A 16,957-nucleotide genomic window follows, 5' to 3' on the forward strand; every position below is an offset into this window, starting at 1 on the left:
TTGTGGGAATATTCTAAAGAGTAACTCCGAAGATTATTTTTATACTAATTAACAAGGAAGTGTCAAGACCAGAAAAAAAAAGATACTTTAAGAACAGTACATTTTTAAGGGTCAAAGTTCAACAGAGATTTTTGAATATGAGTGAGAGATATAATTTTGATTTGTAGACAGGAAGAACTTCATGCATTTTCAGTAAAGTGAGTACACATCTTGATTTCCCTAGTCTCCATTTGGTTAACTGTTCCAGTATAATTATAAATTATGCCCTCATCACTCTCAAAGGTGTAGCCATTTTGAAGATATGTGATTATTCTTATTAGGCCATGCTGACAAAAGCATCTTAAAGTATGGATATAGAAGCCTTCCATTCAAGGTCTTTTCTATCTATCTATATATAAAAGGCTAATATGCTAAGTGTCCGGCCATCTGACTTGTTGCTATGACACGCACTGACCACCAGGAGGCAGACGCTCAACACAAGAGCTGCTGTGATGCCCACAGAGAAACGGCACCAGGGACCTGGCACCCACAAAACAACACTCAGCTTCCCCCAGCTGGGACACAGTTCCTGCCACCACCCCGGAGTGACACCCCACCAAATTGCAGCCAGTGCTGCTGAGACCCATGGTGCAAAATGTGGCCCAGCCCAGCCTGGAAATGGTGGCTGTGGGCGCCAGGTGATGATGTCACGTAGCAACACCGGCTTCCTCTCCCTAGTGAGGACTAGCCTCCTTGCAGTTTCTTCAGCCCAGGAACATGACTTGTTTTATAGCCAGGTGTAAACATTTTACACTTTAACCCAATATCCGTGAAGCGTTTTCACATGCCTCATCTTATTTGATCCTCACAGAAGTCCTGGAGTAGGTAGATAGGAGACTCGGTGGAATCATATTTTTTTTTCATTAGCCAGAAAATGGAGATTTAGAAAGCTTAGGAACTTGACCCGACTAAAAAGAAGAGATGGTGGACCTTGAAAATGACTTCAGGTTTTCTCACTGCACAGAATATAGTCAAACACTGCTGCAGTTAAATATTTTATACTTTGTTCTCCCTGTGTGATCTACAACAATAATCTGCTTTGTGTTGATATTTACTGCTGTGTTGCTGACAATTACCTGAAAGAGAAGTTGGGGTGCTTCACTGGACTGGAAAAAGTTTAGCTAAATCAGAAAGCAGGTCTAATTAAACAAGTTTATTCTATATCTATAAAAGGCTAAGTTGACTCCTGCATGAGAAATACATATAAAACTCTCACTGGTGCCAATCACACATGTGTGTTTCAATCTGTCATTGTTGATCATGAATTTAGTTGACACTTATATTATAGAGAAAGGGAAAATAGTGATATTAAAATATTTCTTCTAATTAATTTCCTTTCAATGTGCACAGATTCATGTACCAGGTCTCTAATATAAGAATAAAACACAAAGCAGGTAGAATGTCTATAGGATAGACACAGGAAAGTTTCTGTCAGGTATTCAAGTCACGCTACCTATTGGTGTATGGGGCAAGGTGGGGAATTCTGAAGTGTTTCTGCTTGCCTGTTTCTAAATATTCTACTGGTTTCTGCCACAATGGTATACAAGCTGGAGTTCACTTTGATGGGCAGGTACTGGGTCCCAATTGTTGCTAAATATTTTGAACATCACTTATGATTAAGCCTCTCCAACTTTAATGCATGTCAACAGATTCAGTGATTTGGTGATGATTCAATGAGATATGGGAGTCCTACCTGGAGAAGTTAGGATCCTAAAACCAACACATAAATTTAATAATAACAGTAATGTAAAAGAAAAATGGTTATTTGTAGAAGTTAATTCTTTTACATTGCCTTTCTTGAAATATTACTATGCTTGAAAGATTACTATGCTTGAGAAGCTATTCTAAGCACTTTAAATATGTTTACTCTTTTTATTTTCACAACTCCATTATATAAATACTATTATCCCCATTTTATAGGGGTAAACTGAGGCACAACCTAAGAAAGTTACCCAAGATTCATAGCAGTGGTGATATAAATTCAAAATAAATTGAGGCTCTTATAGGTTGCAAGTCTTGTCCCAAAGAATTAAAAGAGTATTGCCAGTGAATCTGAAAAAAGATCACAGAGATGTTCACATTAATCTAGACCAGCCTTGGGCAAACTATGGCCCGCGGGCCGGATCCGGCCCGTTTGAAATGAATAAAACTATTGAAAAAAAAAAACCGTACCCTTTTATGTAATGATGTTTACTTTGAATTTATATTAGTTCACACAAACACTCCATCCATGCTTTTGTTCCGGCCCTCCGGTCCAGTTTAAGAACCCATTGTGGCCCTCGAGTCAAAAAGTTTGCCCACCCCTGATCTAGACCTATCTGGATTTAAATTTAGTTCTAAAATTGTGTATTAGGCAAAGGGGCTGCAATCCTCCCAAATAATCCCTATATCCTAGCTGGGTTGACTTTGTTTCCAAGCCTCACCCACCCGATCTTTAGAAATATGTCCTAAAATATCATATAACTGAAATGATTGTTACAAATATATAATTACTAGAGGCTCAGTGCATGAAATTCATCCACTTGGGGCAGGGGGGGTCTCTCCACCTGGCCTGCACCCTCTCACAGTCTGGGAGCCCTCGGGGGATGTCCAACTGACACAGAGGCAGGAGAAGCTCCCACCACTGCCGCTGTGCTTGCCAGCCGTGAGCCCACTTAGGGCTTCTGGCTGAGTGGTGCTCCCCTTGTGGGAGCACACTGACCACCAGAGGGCAGTTCCTGCGTTGAGCATCTGCCCCCTGGTTGTCAGTGAGTGTCATAGTGACTGGTCATTCCACAGTTTGGTCAATTTGCATATTAGCCTTTTATTATATAGGATAGCCACACTTAATTTGCAAGGAAAAACTATCCTATAAAATAAATGGCTAATATGCAATAGACCAAACAGTGGAACAACTGGGACAACCAAACAACTGAACAACTGGTTGCTATGACATGCACTGACCACCAGGGGGCGTGCTCAGAACATGGCGGGTGGTGGTGGCAGCAGGATGGTGGAGTAGGTGAGAGGGGGTGCCAGACCAAAGCAGGGTACTGGTCGCTATTATTGGGGGCGAGCATCTGGTGGTTACTAAAATTTACTTGCTCCTGTGCACTGCAGTACCGCCTGGTGCATGCACCTGCAGCCAGCAGCTGGCCCCATTCACACTTGCAGCCGGTGCTGGAGCTGCTGCTCACGCCCGCTGCCGGCACCTGGCACCAGTCCCAACGATCGCTCAGTACCATCAGTGGCTGCGAGCGGTGGCTGCTGCCCAGATCACCTCTCAGGAGCAGGGGGAGGGGGAGAAGCCCTCAGGGGCGACTGGGGCCGGCAGCCCCTGCTTGTACCTGCTGACAGCGCCGAATGATTGGGACCAGTGCTGGGTGCTGGCTGTGGGTGCGAGCAGGGCTGGTGCCATCAGTGCATGGGAGTGGTGGCAGAGGGAGCGGGGCTGCCGGTAGAGAGGGGACCAGGAGCATGGTGGGGCCAGGAGGGGGCATGGAGGATGGGCTGAGACCCACCCCCGTGCCCACCATAGCCTCGCGGCCCACAGTTCCTTTCAAGGTGCACAAATTTATGCAGTGGGCCCCTAGTCTATAATAATAAAAGTGTAATATGCTAATTAGACCAGACAGCCAGACAACCTTCTGGATGTCATTCCAGACGTCCTTCTGAATGAAGCCATGGCTGCCGGGGCTGAGGCAGAGGTGGTTAGTCACAATTAGGAAGGCAGGGGAGTGGATAGGGGTGATGAGGCAGGCAGGCAGAGTGATTAGGGACATCAGGCAGGCAAACAGTTAGGAGCAACCAGGCAGGCAGGCAAGTGGTTAGGGACAATTAGGCAGGTGAGGAGTTAAGGGTGATCAGGCAGGCAGGCAGAGTGGTTAGGGGCAACCAGGCAGGTAGGCAGGCAAATAGTTAGGAGCCAGTGGTTCCGGACTGTGAGAGGGATGACCAACTGCCAGTTTAGGCCCTGCAGGGATCCCTGTGGGATAGGGCCTAAACTGGCAGTCAGATATCCCCCAAGGAATCCCAGATTGTGAGAGGGTGCAGGCCAGGCTGAGCGAATCCCCCCCTGCACGAATTTTGTGCACCAGGCCTCTAATATATATATATATATAAAGTGTAATTGGAAGGTACCTGCTACTTGCCTTCCAATTGCCAGGTAAGGGTATTTTAAACTATACTAAAGGTAGATAACTATCTTTTATTAGTAATACTAAAATAGTAGATAAGTGATTTTATTTATGTTCACCTACTTAATCCAAATTTATACATACATAATCGCAGCACTGAAAAATTATCAGAAAAGCTTCATCATAAATAAAGTATGAATAACTGGCTTAAGCCATGGCAAATACTTTATACACACTTGCTACTTAGAAGAACTTTATTTTGTCCTCTTATAGGGTGAGAATATGAACACATAGGAAGTCTCTGGGTTGACTTTACCTTTGTGATATTGCTACATGACATTTGGAAAAAATTCACTTCAGAAACAGGCAAATTCTATAAAGGAATTTCCTCCATTAGAAGCCTTAAGAACAGTAATAAATATCTTAGAAAAGTGGCCATGATATTAACATTATAAGTGGCCTAAAAAGAAGTTTTGTTTCATTTAAATAATCCCCTTCCTCCCTTCCTCTCTTCCTCCCTCCCTCCCTCCCTTCCTCCCTTCCATTTTTTTAGCAAATTAATGGCCAACATAGATTGACGCCAAAATGGGCAGAGAAAACAAAATAGTGACCCGTTTTCTACAATAGCTTCTATATCCAATACAGAGGACCTGCTATGAACAAGTCACTGAGTTGGGCTTTGTACAGAAAATGAATGAGACGTATACCTAATCTTAAGATATGTACATTCTAATGAGGTAGATATATCATGTACACAACTACTCTATTTATCCGCTATACAAGATAATTTTTAAAGTTTTACCAAAATGTTTTCAAGAAGCAGATCGGACAGTTCACTATTGTATGGGTTGAAATATGATGAAAGGGGGAAAATTCAAGAAAATTGAAAATAGGCAGACCATCCTCCCCGCAACATTTCTCACATAATTCCTGTCATTCAAATGTTTGCTGAGATAATTTGTGATGGAGGAAGAGAGGGAGGGAGAGAGGGAAGAAGAGCGTGATGGAGAAGGGCCAGTGTAAGGGTAAAATGTTGGAGATGAATCTTTGGACCCCAGATAAAACTGATGCGACAGAAGGACGGCAGGATGTTGTAGGCCAGTTGTTGTAGGTCTTTGGGAAATGACAAGTAAGTTGGGTTACTGAGCCAGGTATGTGCTGGGCTTTAAGGAGGCATGGAACCAGACTATAGGAAGATCATGGACAACATGCAAAGGGGTTTGGGATTTTTTTCTAGTGGTGTCTATGGTTGGGGGTTTCTATACATCCATTTCATTGTAGGGCCCTGTTAGGGTCAAGATTATGATGTGGACAAAGTGGTTCCCCTCTCTGTTGTCTCAGTCTCAAGGCCCTACTCACCTAGCTTGGGTCTCAACTTTCCCATGCTGCCCTTTGTCTGCTCTGCACCTTCCCGCATCCTACCCACTCAGGCGAGGAATGGCCCTTGCTCTGAAAACATGATGTGGGAAGCAGCAAGGTGGCATGGGGGTAGAAAAAGCATGGGCTATGGGTTCAGGCAGACATGGTTTCCAAATTATGGTTTTATCTTTTGGTTAACTGAACCAGTTACTCACGCTTTCTGAGCTTCAGTTACCTGCAAAATTGGGATAATGGTCCTGACCTTTTACAAACATTGAGATAATACTTTACATCCATTGAACTGTCAAAATTTAGAAAGAACAAAAATAATGTTTGCTGATGGAAATACAAATTGTTATAGCCTTTTAGGAAAGCAATTTGGCAATATCTATTAAAAACACATACCCCTCAAAGCATTCCCACTCCTGGAATCTTTCCCATACAAATAAGAGCACTGCTTATAAGGATATATGGGTAAGGAACGTCTGTTGCAGCCTTGTTTGTAGGCAATAAAGTGGAAAGAAAGTTCTTGCTCATCATAGGAGAATGGTTGAATTAACTGCAGTGCATTCACACTATGGAATATTCTGAGAACTTTAAAATGGATGAATTGGATCTACACCAAATGACTCAGAGAATATATCCATAAAGTTTCGCAGTCTCCAACAAAAGAGGATACAGAAAAGTGTGTATAATATGATACAATATCTGGAAAATAAACATATATTTAACAATGGATAAAAATTTTGAGCCTCCTATTGTCCTAAAATGTTTAAATGAATTGATTTGCTTTAGTATCTTGTGATGGAGTTGCTATTATCCTTCCTGTTTTATGGATGAGGAAGCTGAGGTGCACAGAGATTAAGCAATTTTATCAGGGTCACACAGATCAGGTTAGGGCTGGAATCTGGACTCCGGAAGTTGAAATCAGAGACTAGACTCTGGTCACAGAGTATATGATCAATTTATACAAAATTTTGTTTATGTGCATATATTCACAAAATGATGCATGAAAGGATGGTCCCAAAATGTAAATGGTAGTTATCTTGGGGTGCTGTAATTACATGTTAGTTTACTCTATTCCTTATATTCTCTTTCATTATATGAGTTTTCTATAATGAACATTTAAAGGGTTAAAGAGAATAAAATGGGGCAAAGAAACTTATTGTGCTTAGCATATATCTTGCAGAAAGCTTGCAGCCTTGAGCACAGCATAGCTCAGATAACCAGAAGACACCTGGCATAGGAGGAACCAAGGATGGACCAGACCCTTACGTCAGCAGAGCAGCTTGCAGCCAGCAAAGATTAATAAAAACCTATCTCTCGCTGAACCGGTTTGGCTCAGTGGATAGAGCGTCAGCCTGCAGACTCAAGGGTCCCAGGTTCGATTCCGGTCAAGGGCATGTACCTTGGTTGCGGGCACATCCCCAGTAGGGGACGTGCAGGAGGCAGCTAATCGATGTTTCTCTCTCATCGATGTTTCTAACTCTCTGTCCCTCTCCCTTCTTCTCTGTAAAAAATCAATAAAAATATATTTAAAAAAAAAACACCTATCTCTCCCTCCTCTCTTTGCTGATGCCATTCTCGGTATCAGCCCACCTGCAACCAGGTAATTGGAATAAAATCTTTTTTTGCTACATTAAGGCCTCATGTCATAGGTGCGTGACCCCGGCCCACTCTGAACCTTTCAAACATATATTATTTAAAGAATCAAAAAGGAATGAACTCTATTCGTTGTAGAAAAACAAAGACTTGTATGCATTTCTATTTATTAGAATTTTCTTACAGAAATGTTCATGAACATTTACAAAGTTAAAAGGATATTCCTGACCAGTATAAAATTTAAAACTAAAACTAAAGAAAGGACTCAAAAAGGAGACTGGGTAAGTAAATTATGGATGGTCATTCATAGGAATATACAATAAAGTAATGTTAGACTGTGAAAATATATGAAAAAATTCATAATCTATTGTTATATTTATAAGACAGTTTCAAAATGGTTTGCATTTCAGAGTAGCCTTAAAAAATCCATATATGTATGTGGCATCCCAGAAAAAGACAGAAGTTTATATACCAGCATAAATCTACAAAGAATTAAGAATTTATCCTGAGGTACTGATTATAGTTACACACCAAGATTTATGTAAAACTAGAGGCCCAGCGCACAAAATTTGTGCATGTGGGAGGGGGGTGTTCCTCAGCCTGGCCTGCACTTTCTTGCAATCCTGGACTGCTGGCTCCTAGCCGCTAGCCTGCCTGCTTGCCTGCCTGATCGCCTCTAACCACCTCTGTCTGCCTGATGCCCATAACTGCTCCCCTGCCTACCTGATGCCCCTAACCACTCTGCCTGATTGCCCCTAACCACTCTGCATGCCTGCCTGATGGCTCCCAACTGCCTCTGCCTGCCTGCCTGATGGCCCCTAACAGCCTCTGCCTGCCTGATTGCCCCTAACCACCTCTGCCTTGGCCCCTGCCATCACAGCTTAGTCCAGAAGGACGTCCGGAATGACGTCCAGAAGGTTGTTTGGCTGTCCGGTCTAATTAACATATTATGCTTTTATTAGTATAGATGTTTGCGCTGCATGTCCCTATTATTTGGAATAGAGAGAAAATTGTAAATTACTAAATACTTTAACATAGGGACACTGGCTATGTGAATGGTGGAACAACCATATGATGAAATACTATGCCTCCAATAAAAAATCATGCCTTTGAGGAATATTTCAAGATTTGGGAAAAATGTTCCTGGTATATTGTTAACTAGTAAAACAGAATAAAGATTTGTTTTTAACAATTTAATCCTTAAAGAGAAAATGATTATAGGCTTTTACCTGTTATCCTTTTCTGAATTTATAATTATTTTACAATAAATACATATTATAAACAAAAAATAAATGTTATATTAAAATAGAATAAAACATTATTGTTAATGAGGATTATGTAAGCTTGTAAGTAACAGCTATGGAGTCACCCTTATGAAGTGGTTCTCGTTTCCCCAACCCCACACTCTCTCTCTCTCCCTCCTGAGTCTCAGGTTACTCTTTATGAAATGAAAAATACATTGTAGCTAAACATAACGCATTATGCATAGAAGACACTCTATATATGTTGGTTCTTTCCCCTTCACTGAACTGCCAGTGGGCAGCAGCTTTCATTCCACACTTCAGACTCTTTCTTCTTTCTTTCTTTCTTTCTTTCTTTCTTTCTTTCTTTCTTTCTTTCTTTCTTTCTTTCTTTCTTTCTTTTTAAAGAGTGTATGGGTAATTTTTGGTTTCTCTTTTTTTTATATTTTTTATTGATTTCAGAGAGGAAGGGAGAGGGAGAGACAGAAACATCAATGATGAGAGAGAATCATTGATCAGCTGCCTCCTGCACACCCCACACTAGGAATCAAGCTCACAATACGGGCATGTGCCCTGACCAGGAATCAGATAGCGACTTCCTGGTTCATAGGTTGATGCTCAAACTGAGCCACTCCAGCTGGGCCACATTTCAGACTCTTAAAATCCAAAAGACCCAGGGGTTACAGGGCACCCGCTCCATCAGTGCAGCTCTAGGACAGGGACAGCTTTGTCTCACTTTTGTGGGTAAAGGGGAGGATGCTTAGTAGAGGGGACACCAAGACTAGGAAGACACATCAGCCCAAAGAAGCCTGAGGGGAATTTCGTGGGTGGGCCAATGTTTTGTTTCTCTCCTAAGATTTAGACAAGGGATGGAGATAGCATTCACAGCCATCTGGAGCCCACCACACTGGCCAAGGCTTACAGCGATGTATAGTTGGGAATATTTATGCTCATCTCTCACACACTCTCCAATGTACTTCTTCAGACGTAGCCTCATCCTTTCTCTTTTGTTGTCTTTGGCAAGGCTAACTTTGCTCTCTTTCTCCCTGTTCTATAGAAAATTTGACCGCTAGCAAGTCTTAAACTTAGAGTGAGGGTTAAGAAATCCTTTGCCAGGTGACATCTGACTATATAAATACCAAACAGCAATGGCATGACTTACACAAAGCTCTAAGGAATCCCAGCTTGCTGTGCATGTACCTGAGTATTAATTGATTTTGCCTTTATTATTAACTAGAGACCTGGTGCACGACATCTGTCCACGGAGAGAGGGGGTCCCTCCTCAACCTGACCTGTCCCCTCTCAGGGAGTGGGCCTAAGCCAGCAGGTAGACATCCTCCAAGGGGTCCTTAATGCTGCCACGGAGGTGGGAGAGGCTGCTACCACCACCACTGTACTCGCCAGCCACGAGCCTGGCTTCTGGCTGAGTGGCACTCCCCCTGTGGAAGCGCACTGACCACCAGAGGGCAGCTCCTGCATTGAGCGTCTACTCCCTGGTGGTTAGTGCATGTCACAGGGACTGGTCATTCTGCCGTTCAGTCTATTTGCATATTAGCCTTTTATTATATAGGATGAGCATATGATTTGGTCTAGTTGAGCTTCAAATTCAAATTGGGTAGTAAAATACTAAGACAGGAGAATCAAAATGTGTGTTTAAATAGCTGTCCTCCCCCACCCAAGGTGCCTGGGCCTTGGCTGTGAGTGAGGATGAACTATTATTATGAGTGTTGAGAAAAGTAGAATGAAGAGTTCTCCTTGAATTAAAAAGATTGACTATATTTCAAATAATAATAACTATATAGTAGTTTCAACCAGAGTACTTGATATTACTAATATGAATTTTATTCCTGTATTTATACTCCCCTTTTTGTGATTACCTTTATATTTGATAACTTAAGTAGCCTTAACATTTGTACTCCTGGGTGTTTTTATCTTTATTTTTAGGATTTAAAGTATAAACAGTCATTAAATCAATAATTAGAGTATTTTTTAAGAGTAGAGGAAGAAATCTCTCAAAAATCAAGTGAAAGTAGTATTTTACAAATAACCTTAGAATTTTTATTAACCTATAGATAATTTCTTAAGCCAGCTTTACCTTGGAATTCATTTCAATTAAATCCTGGCTGCCACATCCTGGGCAGGCAGCCCTGTGTGATTAGCTTACTCATCAGTAATCTTCCTCCTCACATCTCATCCTCTCCATGCAACTCCTGCCCATCTGAGGGCTGTAATGATCATTGGAAACAGGTGTCTTCAGTCTGCAGCTCACAATCTAGCTATTGTGACATAAGCCAATCAGTAGTACCTCCTTCTGTCAGCAGCTTGCACTGTTAGCAATTACGTGGGGCACATGGATGATAGGCATCCATTCTAAGTACCCAATGGGAAATATGTCTAGAACATTTGAACAAAATCACTGTGATAGAAGATACCCCCAGAAGACATTTCCTCTTAAAATTATTCAACTTTCACATACCAATTTTAATTTTTTAAAAATCTCAGCTCCCAGACCAAGGCACATGAGCCAGCCCATGTTTTGTTTGCTTGTTTTAAGCCTTGCACTCCAGAAGATGCTAGTATCCTGTGGGGTCCAAAGTTATGACAAATGTAAAGCCAGACAAACCAACGAGAAAAGCTGGAAATGACTGATGAGTCTTGAAGGAGAGAGAGAGAGAGAGAGAGAGAAAGAAAAGGGCAGTTCATTAGATTATTTGTTCCCAACCCAAGAAGAAGACGCTGGGTCAGGATCTGAGTCTGGAAGCAAAGGCAAGAGAGCAAGGGCTCCTTCAGGCTGCTTGGTCAGCAAACATGTTCTGCCTTTTAAATGGGAGAGTTTAATATGCATTTTTATAAGCAATCTTATAACTGCAGAGCTCATAAATAGCCCAATTGTCACCAAGGAGATATACTTCTGCATGAAACTAATAATAGTGAATATTTGAAATGAATCCCCAACCCTATTAACTTCAACTTGACCTCAATCTTGGGAGATTTCAATGGCAAATTCATTTCTTTTTTTCATTCTAAGCTACATAATTACCAGTCAAGATAGCAGTCCTAAGCTTTCAACTAATAATCAATTAAAAACAGTGGTACAATGTCTGTACAGAAGGCCAAGAGACATATGAAAAAATGCTCAAAGTTACTGATCATCAAATATATGCAAATTAAAACAACAATGACGTATCACCTCACTCCTGTCAGAATGGCTATCATCAACAAACCAATAAATGACAAATGCTGGCGAGGATGTGGAGAAAAGGGAACCCTAATACACTGCTGGTGAGAATAGTGCAGCCACTATAGAAAACAGTATGAAGTTTCCTCAAAAAAAATAAAAAATAAAAAAATAAAAAAGAAACTGCCATTTGATCCAATGATTCCACTTCTGGGAATATATCCTAAGAAACTCGACATACCAATCAGAAAGAATATATGCACCCTTATGTTCAAAGCAGCACAATTTACAATAGCCAAGATCTGTAAACAGCCCAAATGCCCTTCAATAGACAAGTGGATGAAAAAGCTGTGGTACATGTACATCATGGAATACTAGGCAGCAGTAAAAACGAAGGATCTCTTACCCTTTGAGACAGCATGAAGGAACCTAGAGAGTACTATGCTAAGCAAAATAAGCCAGTCAGAGAAAGATAAGTATCACATGATCTTACTCATATGAGAATCTAATGAACATATGGAATCTAATGAACAAAATAAACTGTTGAACAAAATAGATTCAGAGACATAGAAGCATGGAATAGACTGATGAATCTCAGAGGGAAGGTGGGGGTGGCACGGTTGGGAGAGATTAACTGGGAAATTTACATGCATATATGCATAGCCCATGGACATAAACAATAGTGTGATGAAGGCTTGGGAAGGGTGGGTGCAAGGTGGAGGGGGTCAATAGGAAAAAAAGTGGGAACATCTGTAATACTTTCAACAATAAAGATAAATTAAAAACAAAAACAGTGGTATATGCTGTTTCAAGAAGGAAAAGGCAAATATTATATCCTATATGCTCTATTTGTAGTGGTTTACATGCTAATGGGGATTTTAAAACACTTTTCCCTAGATCAAGAGGTTAATGAATATTAAAAATGTATTTCAGTAAAATCCTTAAAACTTCACAATTAGTCATTATCAGGGAACTGCATTTGTAATATATGGCAGAACTCTTTGCCACCATTACAAATTTCATGTAGAAAAAAAAAATCCTAAAAGCATTATGAGAAATTGATCCTGGCATGAGCAATTAATGGTGTGGGATCCTGAAAGCATCAAGAAACATCACAAACATTGTGTTTCCATAAAGGTGTGATGTCTCCAAACCTAACAACTCAACAGGGAAACACCTCAGCTTCACGAACGTAAATTAGGTTCTTGTTTCCTAAACTTTGCCATTCAACTTCATGACATTTACAAAAAAGTTCTTTCCCAGCTACATGATTGGGATGTCCAAAATTATTTACTTAGGAGTAACATCACGTTCTGTGTTTTCACTCTGACTTGGTCAGGTTTATTTCTCTGTCTAAAATGATCTTGAGTTTCTTATCGGAACCTATGTGACTATCTGACATTATTTGTATTTTTAGATATAACAAGTGATCAGGGATAAATATATCAGATAAAACCAGGAATGTCAGAACACATATCTGAGTAGATGAAGGGAGTTGCTAAGGGATTCATTTTAAAAGTGGCAATGAACAAGATAAGGGCCACTGAAATAACAGTGTAGAGGATGGTGTTGGGCCACCCAGATCCCCCTTCAGGAATGAGGAACTTATTTTCCCAGCTGCAGGCGGGCCTCACCCATCTCAAACCCCCTCAGTACATAGGAAACCTCATTTAGAAAAGCTCATTTACCAGGCAACATGAAATGAAGGATGCAAATAGCTGTGTATTAAACTTTTAGGACAACTTTAATTTTCTAAACACCAGTTCAAGGCATTTAGAAACTATGCTAGTATCAATTGTCAAGTATGGGTTTGTTTTCATAACACTCCAAACTAAAGAAATGCACTGAGCATATCTACCCAAAAGTCTCAACTAGATCACCAGATGTCCATTTGTACAACTACAACAGAAGGATTTTTCAGTAGTTACCGGTGACAGATATAAAATAATACTGCCTTTTTAAGGTAAAGGGATTAAGAACTGAAAATTGGTAGTTACAAAATAGTCACAGGGATATAAAACACAGCCTAGGGAATATACTCAGTAATATTGTAATAACTGTAAGTGCCAGGTGGGTACTTAAAATATCAAGGGGAGCACTTTGTAAAGTATAGATTGTCTAACCACTATGCTGTACACCTGAAACTAACACAAAATAATACTGAATATAAACTGTAATTGAAAAATAAAATTTAAAAAATATATACCAAAAAATAAATAAAATAATGTTACCTATTTGTGTGGGGAAAGACAAATGTTACCTTTAGTCAGGAGGGAAAGAAAATATTATGGACCCGGCGACATAGAAGCACGAATGTCTCCACTATTTCTCCCTCAAATTTTCTCCTATAACCTAAGTCAACCTTTTTCTTCTTTTGGAGATACTTGGGTCAGCAACATTTCCTCATAGTAACTGTCCATAGAATGAGGAATGATGCTCTTGCCAAAGATTTATTTCTAAGGATCCTTTTCAAACTTCTTCCTTCTTATGTCTGGATAATGAAGCTCTCTGGTAGGTGGATCCCAAAAGCCACTCTTTTAACTTATTCCTGAAGAGTAGCCATAAACAGAAGAAATGCCTAATTCTGTTTAAACATCTTTAAACATAATTTCTCCAATCATTCTCTTGTTTCACAAAGCTACTTTTCAGAGGAACAAATGTAAATGCACATGTAAATTCTAAGAGGCAGATATGGAATAAAGCAGAGTGGGTGAGATAATTTATTGAAATAGAGATGCTTAAAGAGAATTAGATAAGATTTTGCTTGCTGCATCATTTTTCCATATAAAGCAAACTCAAATGGCCTCCTAAGCGATTTTGATTTTTAGATGTAGTAGGAGCCTCTTACCTTCGTCTTTACAGACTTCAGTGGCCTCTTCTGAAGCAGGGCTGTGCACAGTAGCAGCACTGACGCCATCTACAAAGCAGACAAGGGAAACACCAGCTCAGAGTTAATGCTGCCAAGCAGAGCCTCACTGCCAGCATGCCCCCCCCCCCCACTGGACCACAGGAATATGAACCTGTTTCATGCTCTCATACACTGAACAGTCTTTGAAGCGGTTAGTGGTTTGTGATTCCCTCTTATAATTAATGAAACAGAAACCTTCACAAAAGGTTAAGACAGAGCCCAATGAACTAAAAACTATTTTCTGGCAAATAATGCTGTTTGTTGGTACTATCGTACCTTGGCATTTTGTTTCTTCCCCACCTCTAGTAGAATGGTACACCTTTTTCTTAAAACGGATTGTGGAGGAAAGGATACTCTTGCGAGTTTCCACAAAGTGCTTTCATGTGTGTGCTTTTCAGATTTGGTTTTCTTAGCACAGCACCTCTGCGCCTAGTGCCAGGCTGTGAACCTGCAGGGAGCACTTTGAAGGCTGGCAGCACAGACCCCGGAGAAGGGGATCCCTGGTAGGAAAGCACCACAAGCCACTGGGAGATTTTATGTCACCCACGCGCAGAGCGGGGAGAAGGAACTTGGAGGTCCCCGCGCCCCTTAGAGCAGCAATTAACCTCCTCAGAGCCTATCTGTCTTCTCGGTACATGGGCACCCCAGTGATTCCACTCACATTTGCCTTCCAGGGTAATAGATAATTAACTTACTAACATGAAACTGGTAAATTTAAGACATGAAACATCATCAAAAGCATTTGAAATGTTTAATGCTTGACAACTGGAAAAGGAATAGCACATATTATTTTCACGCAGTAACAGGGCCTTTAAACTAAAATGTTATACATGCATGGAGATTGACATACTTTTAAAGGCAAATCCCATACTTTCTAGCATATGTCTTGTCCATAATGTATATGACTATTACTTTTAGGTCATGTCTCTATTGGAACAGAGATTAAAAATTTTAGTAGGGGGATAATTGGAAATAATGAATCATTTTCTTTTGTTAAGTGACCATTTCCTATTTAATAAAGAAAGAATAAACCATTAACCTTGAGGTCACATCTTCCCATTTCTTTATTTCTCTTTACGGCAAAACTCCCTTAAAAGAGCTGTCTGTAATATACTTCCTCGGTGCACAGACTCTCCACAACCTACTCCAACTGGCTTCCATGCTGCCCAGGAATTTTCTTACAAAGTGTGGCGGTGACCTCCCTTTGCCAAAGCCAATGGTTATTCCCCTTATCTTACTTGATTTCTCAGTAGCATTCCTTTACTCTGTTCTTTCTGAAACACTTTCTCCTTGTGGCTGCTCCTTCTCCCCTGTTGCCACATATCTACATGTAACAGTGTCCCAGGGCCCACTGATTTCTTTACTCATGTTCTTTCTAGTGAATCTTATTCAGTCTCATGCTTTTAAATATAATTTATATGCCAGTGACTCTCAAAACCATACCTCTGGCCTAGAGCTCTCCCTAGAAATCCAGACTTCTATATCTGACTGGGTTTTTTGACATTCCTTTGGGCTAAGAGTTCTCTCAAATTTACCATGGCTACAACTGAGCTATTTAACTTTCTCAGCAAAAGCTGTGCCCTATGGCCAATCCTCCACATATTGTATAGGTAAGTGGTACCATCATCCCATAATTAACTAGTGTTAAAAACCTAGGCCTTGTCCAGCTGGCTTTGCTCAGTGGTTGAGCATCGACCTATGAAGCAGGAGGCCACACTTCAATTCCCTGTCAGGGCACATGCCCAGGTTGTGGGTTCGATCCCCAGTGTGGGGCATGCAGGAGGCAGCTGATCAATGATTTTCTTTCATCATTGATGTTTCTATCTCTCTCTCCCTCTCCCTTCCTCTCTGAAATCAATAAAAATATTAAAAACAACAAACCTAGGGCTTTCTTCTTCCCCCATTTCCCACCTCCAACCCACCAGGATAACCTGTTACCTTTGTCTCTAGAATGTAACACAAACCAGTCCATTTTTGTCTCCAGTTGCAGAAACCACCATCATTGCTTTCCTATGGTACCTTCTAACTGTTCTCACTTTGGCTCTTTAGACCATTTTAACTCACAGCCAAAGCAAGCTTATTATATACATATATACATAACCATGGACACATACAATAGTGTGGTGAAGGCCTGTGGGGTGTGCAGGGTGGAGTGGATCAGTGGGGAGGAAAAAGGGGGGACATCTGTAATACTTTTAACAGTAAAGATAAATGTTAAAAAAATAAATTGAACAAAAATAAAAAGTAAAATAAAACATAGCTTATGTCTCTCCTCTTCTTAAAAACTCTCACTGACTTCTCTTTGTAGTTCTAATAAAATCAAATCTCATACAGTCAGAAGTAACCTGGAACTATGACCTCTTACCAGATCTCACACCACACTCCTCCAGTCCACCGTGCTCCAGCCATCCCACCTTCTTTCAGCAACATGCCAACCCAAACTGGCCTAGAGGCATTTGCATTACCCATTCCCTCCATTTTAAAGGACTTTCATCATCTCATCACTTAGATCTCA

General features: G+C 40.8%; 1 protein-coding gene across 1 annotated transcript in view; it reads right to left on the reverse strand.

Moving 5' to 3' along the window:
- Positions 1 to 16,957, reverse strand: part of LOC132239341 (ADP-ribose glycohydrolase MACROD2-like) — a 792,923-nt gene that overhangs the window by 116,405 nt on the left and 659,561 nt on the right. The window contains exon 8 of the mRNA XM_059705503.1: positions 14,383 to 14,451. Within this exon, the coding sequence (XP_059561486.1) occupies positions 14,383 to 14,451 (69 nt within the window). The remainder of the gene's footprint in view (positions 1 to 14,382; positions 14,452 to 16,957) is intronic.

This window comes from Myotis daubentonii, chromosome 8 (genome assembly GCF_963259705.1).
Source record: "Myotis daubentonii chromosome 8, mMyoDau2.1, whole genome shotgun sequence".
Lineage (NCBI taxonomy): Eukaryota > Metazoa > Chordata > Mammalia > Chiroptera > Vespertilionidae > Myotis > Myotis daubentonii.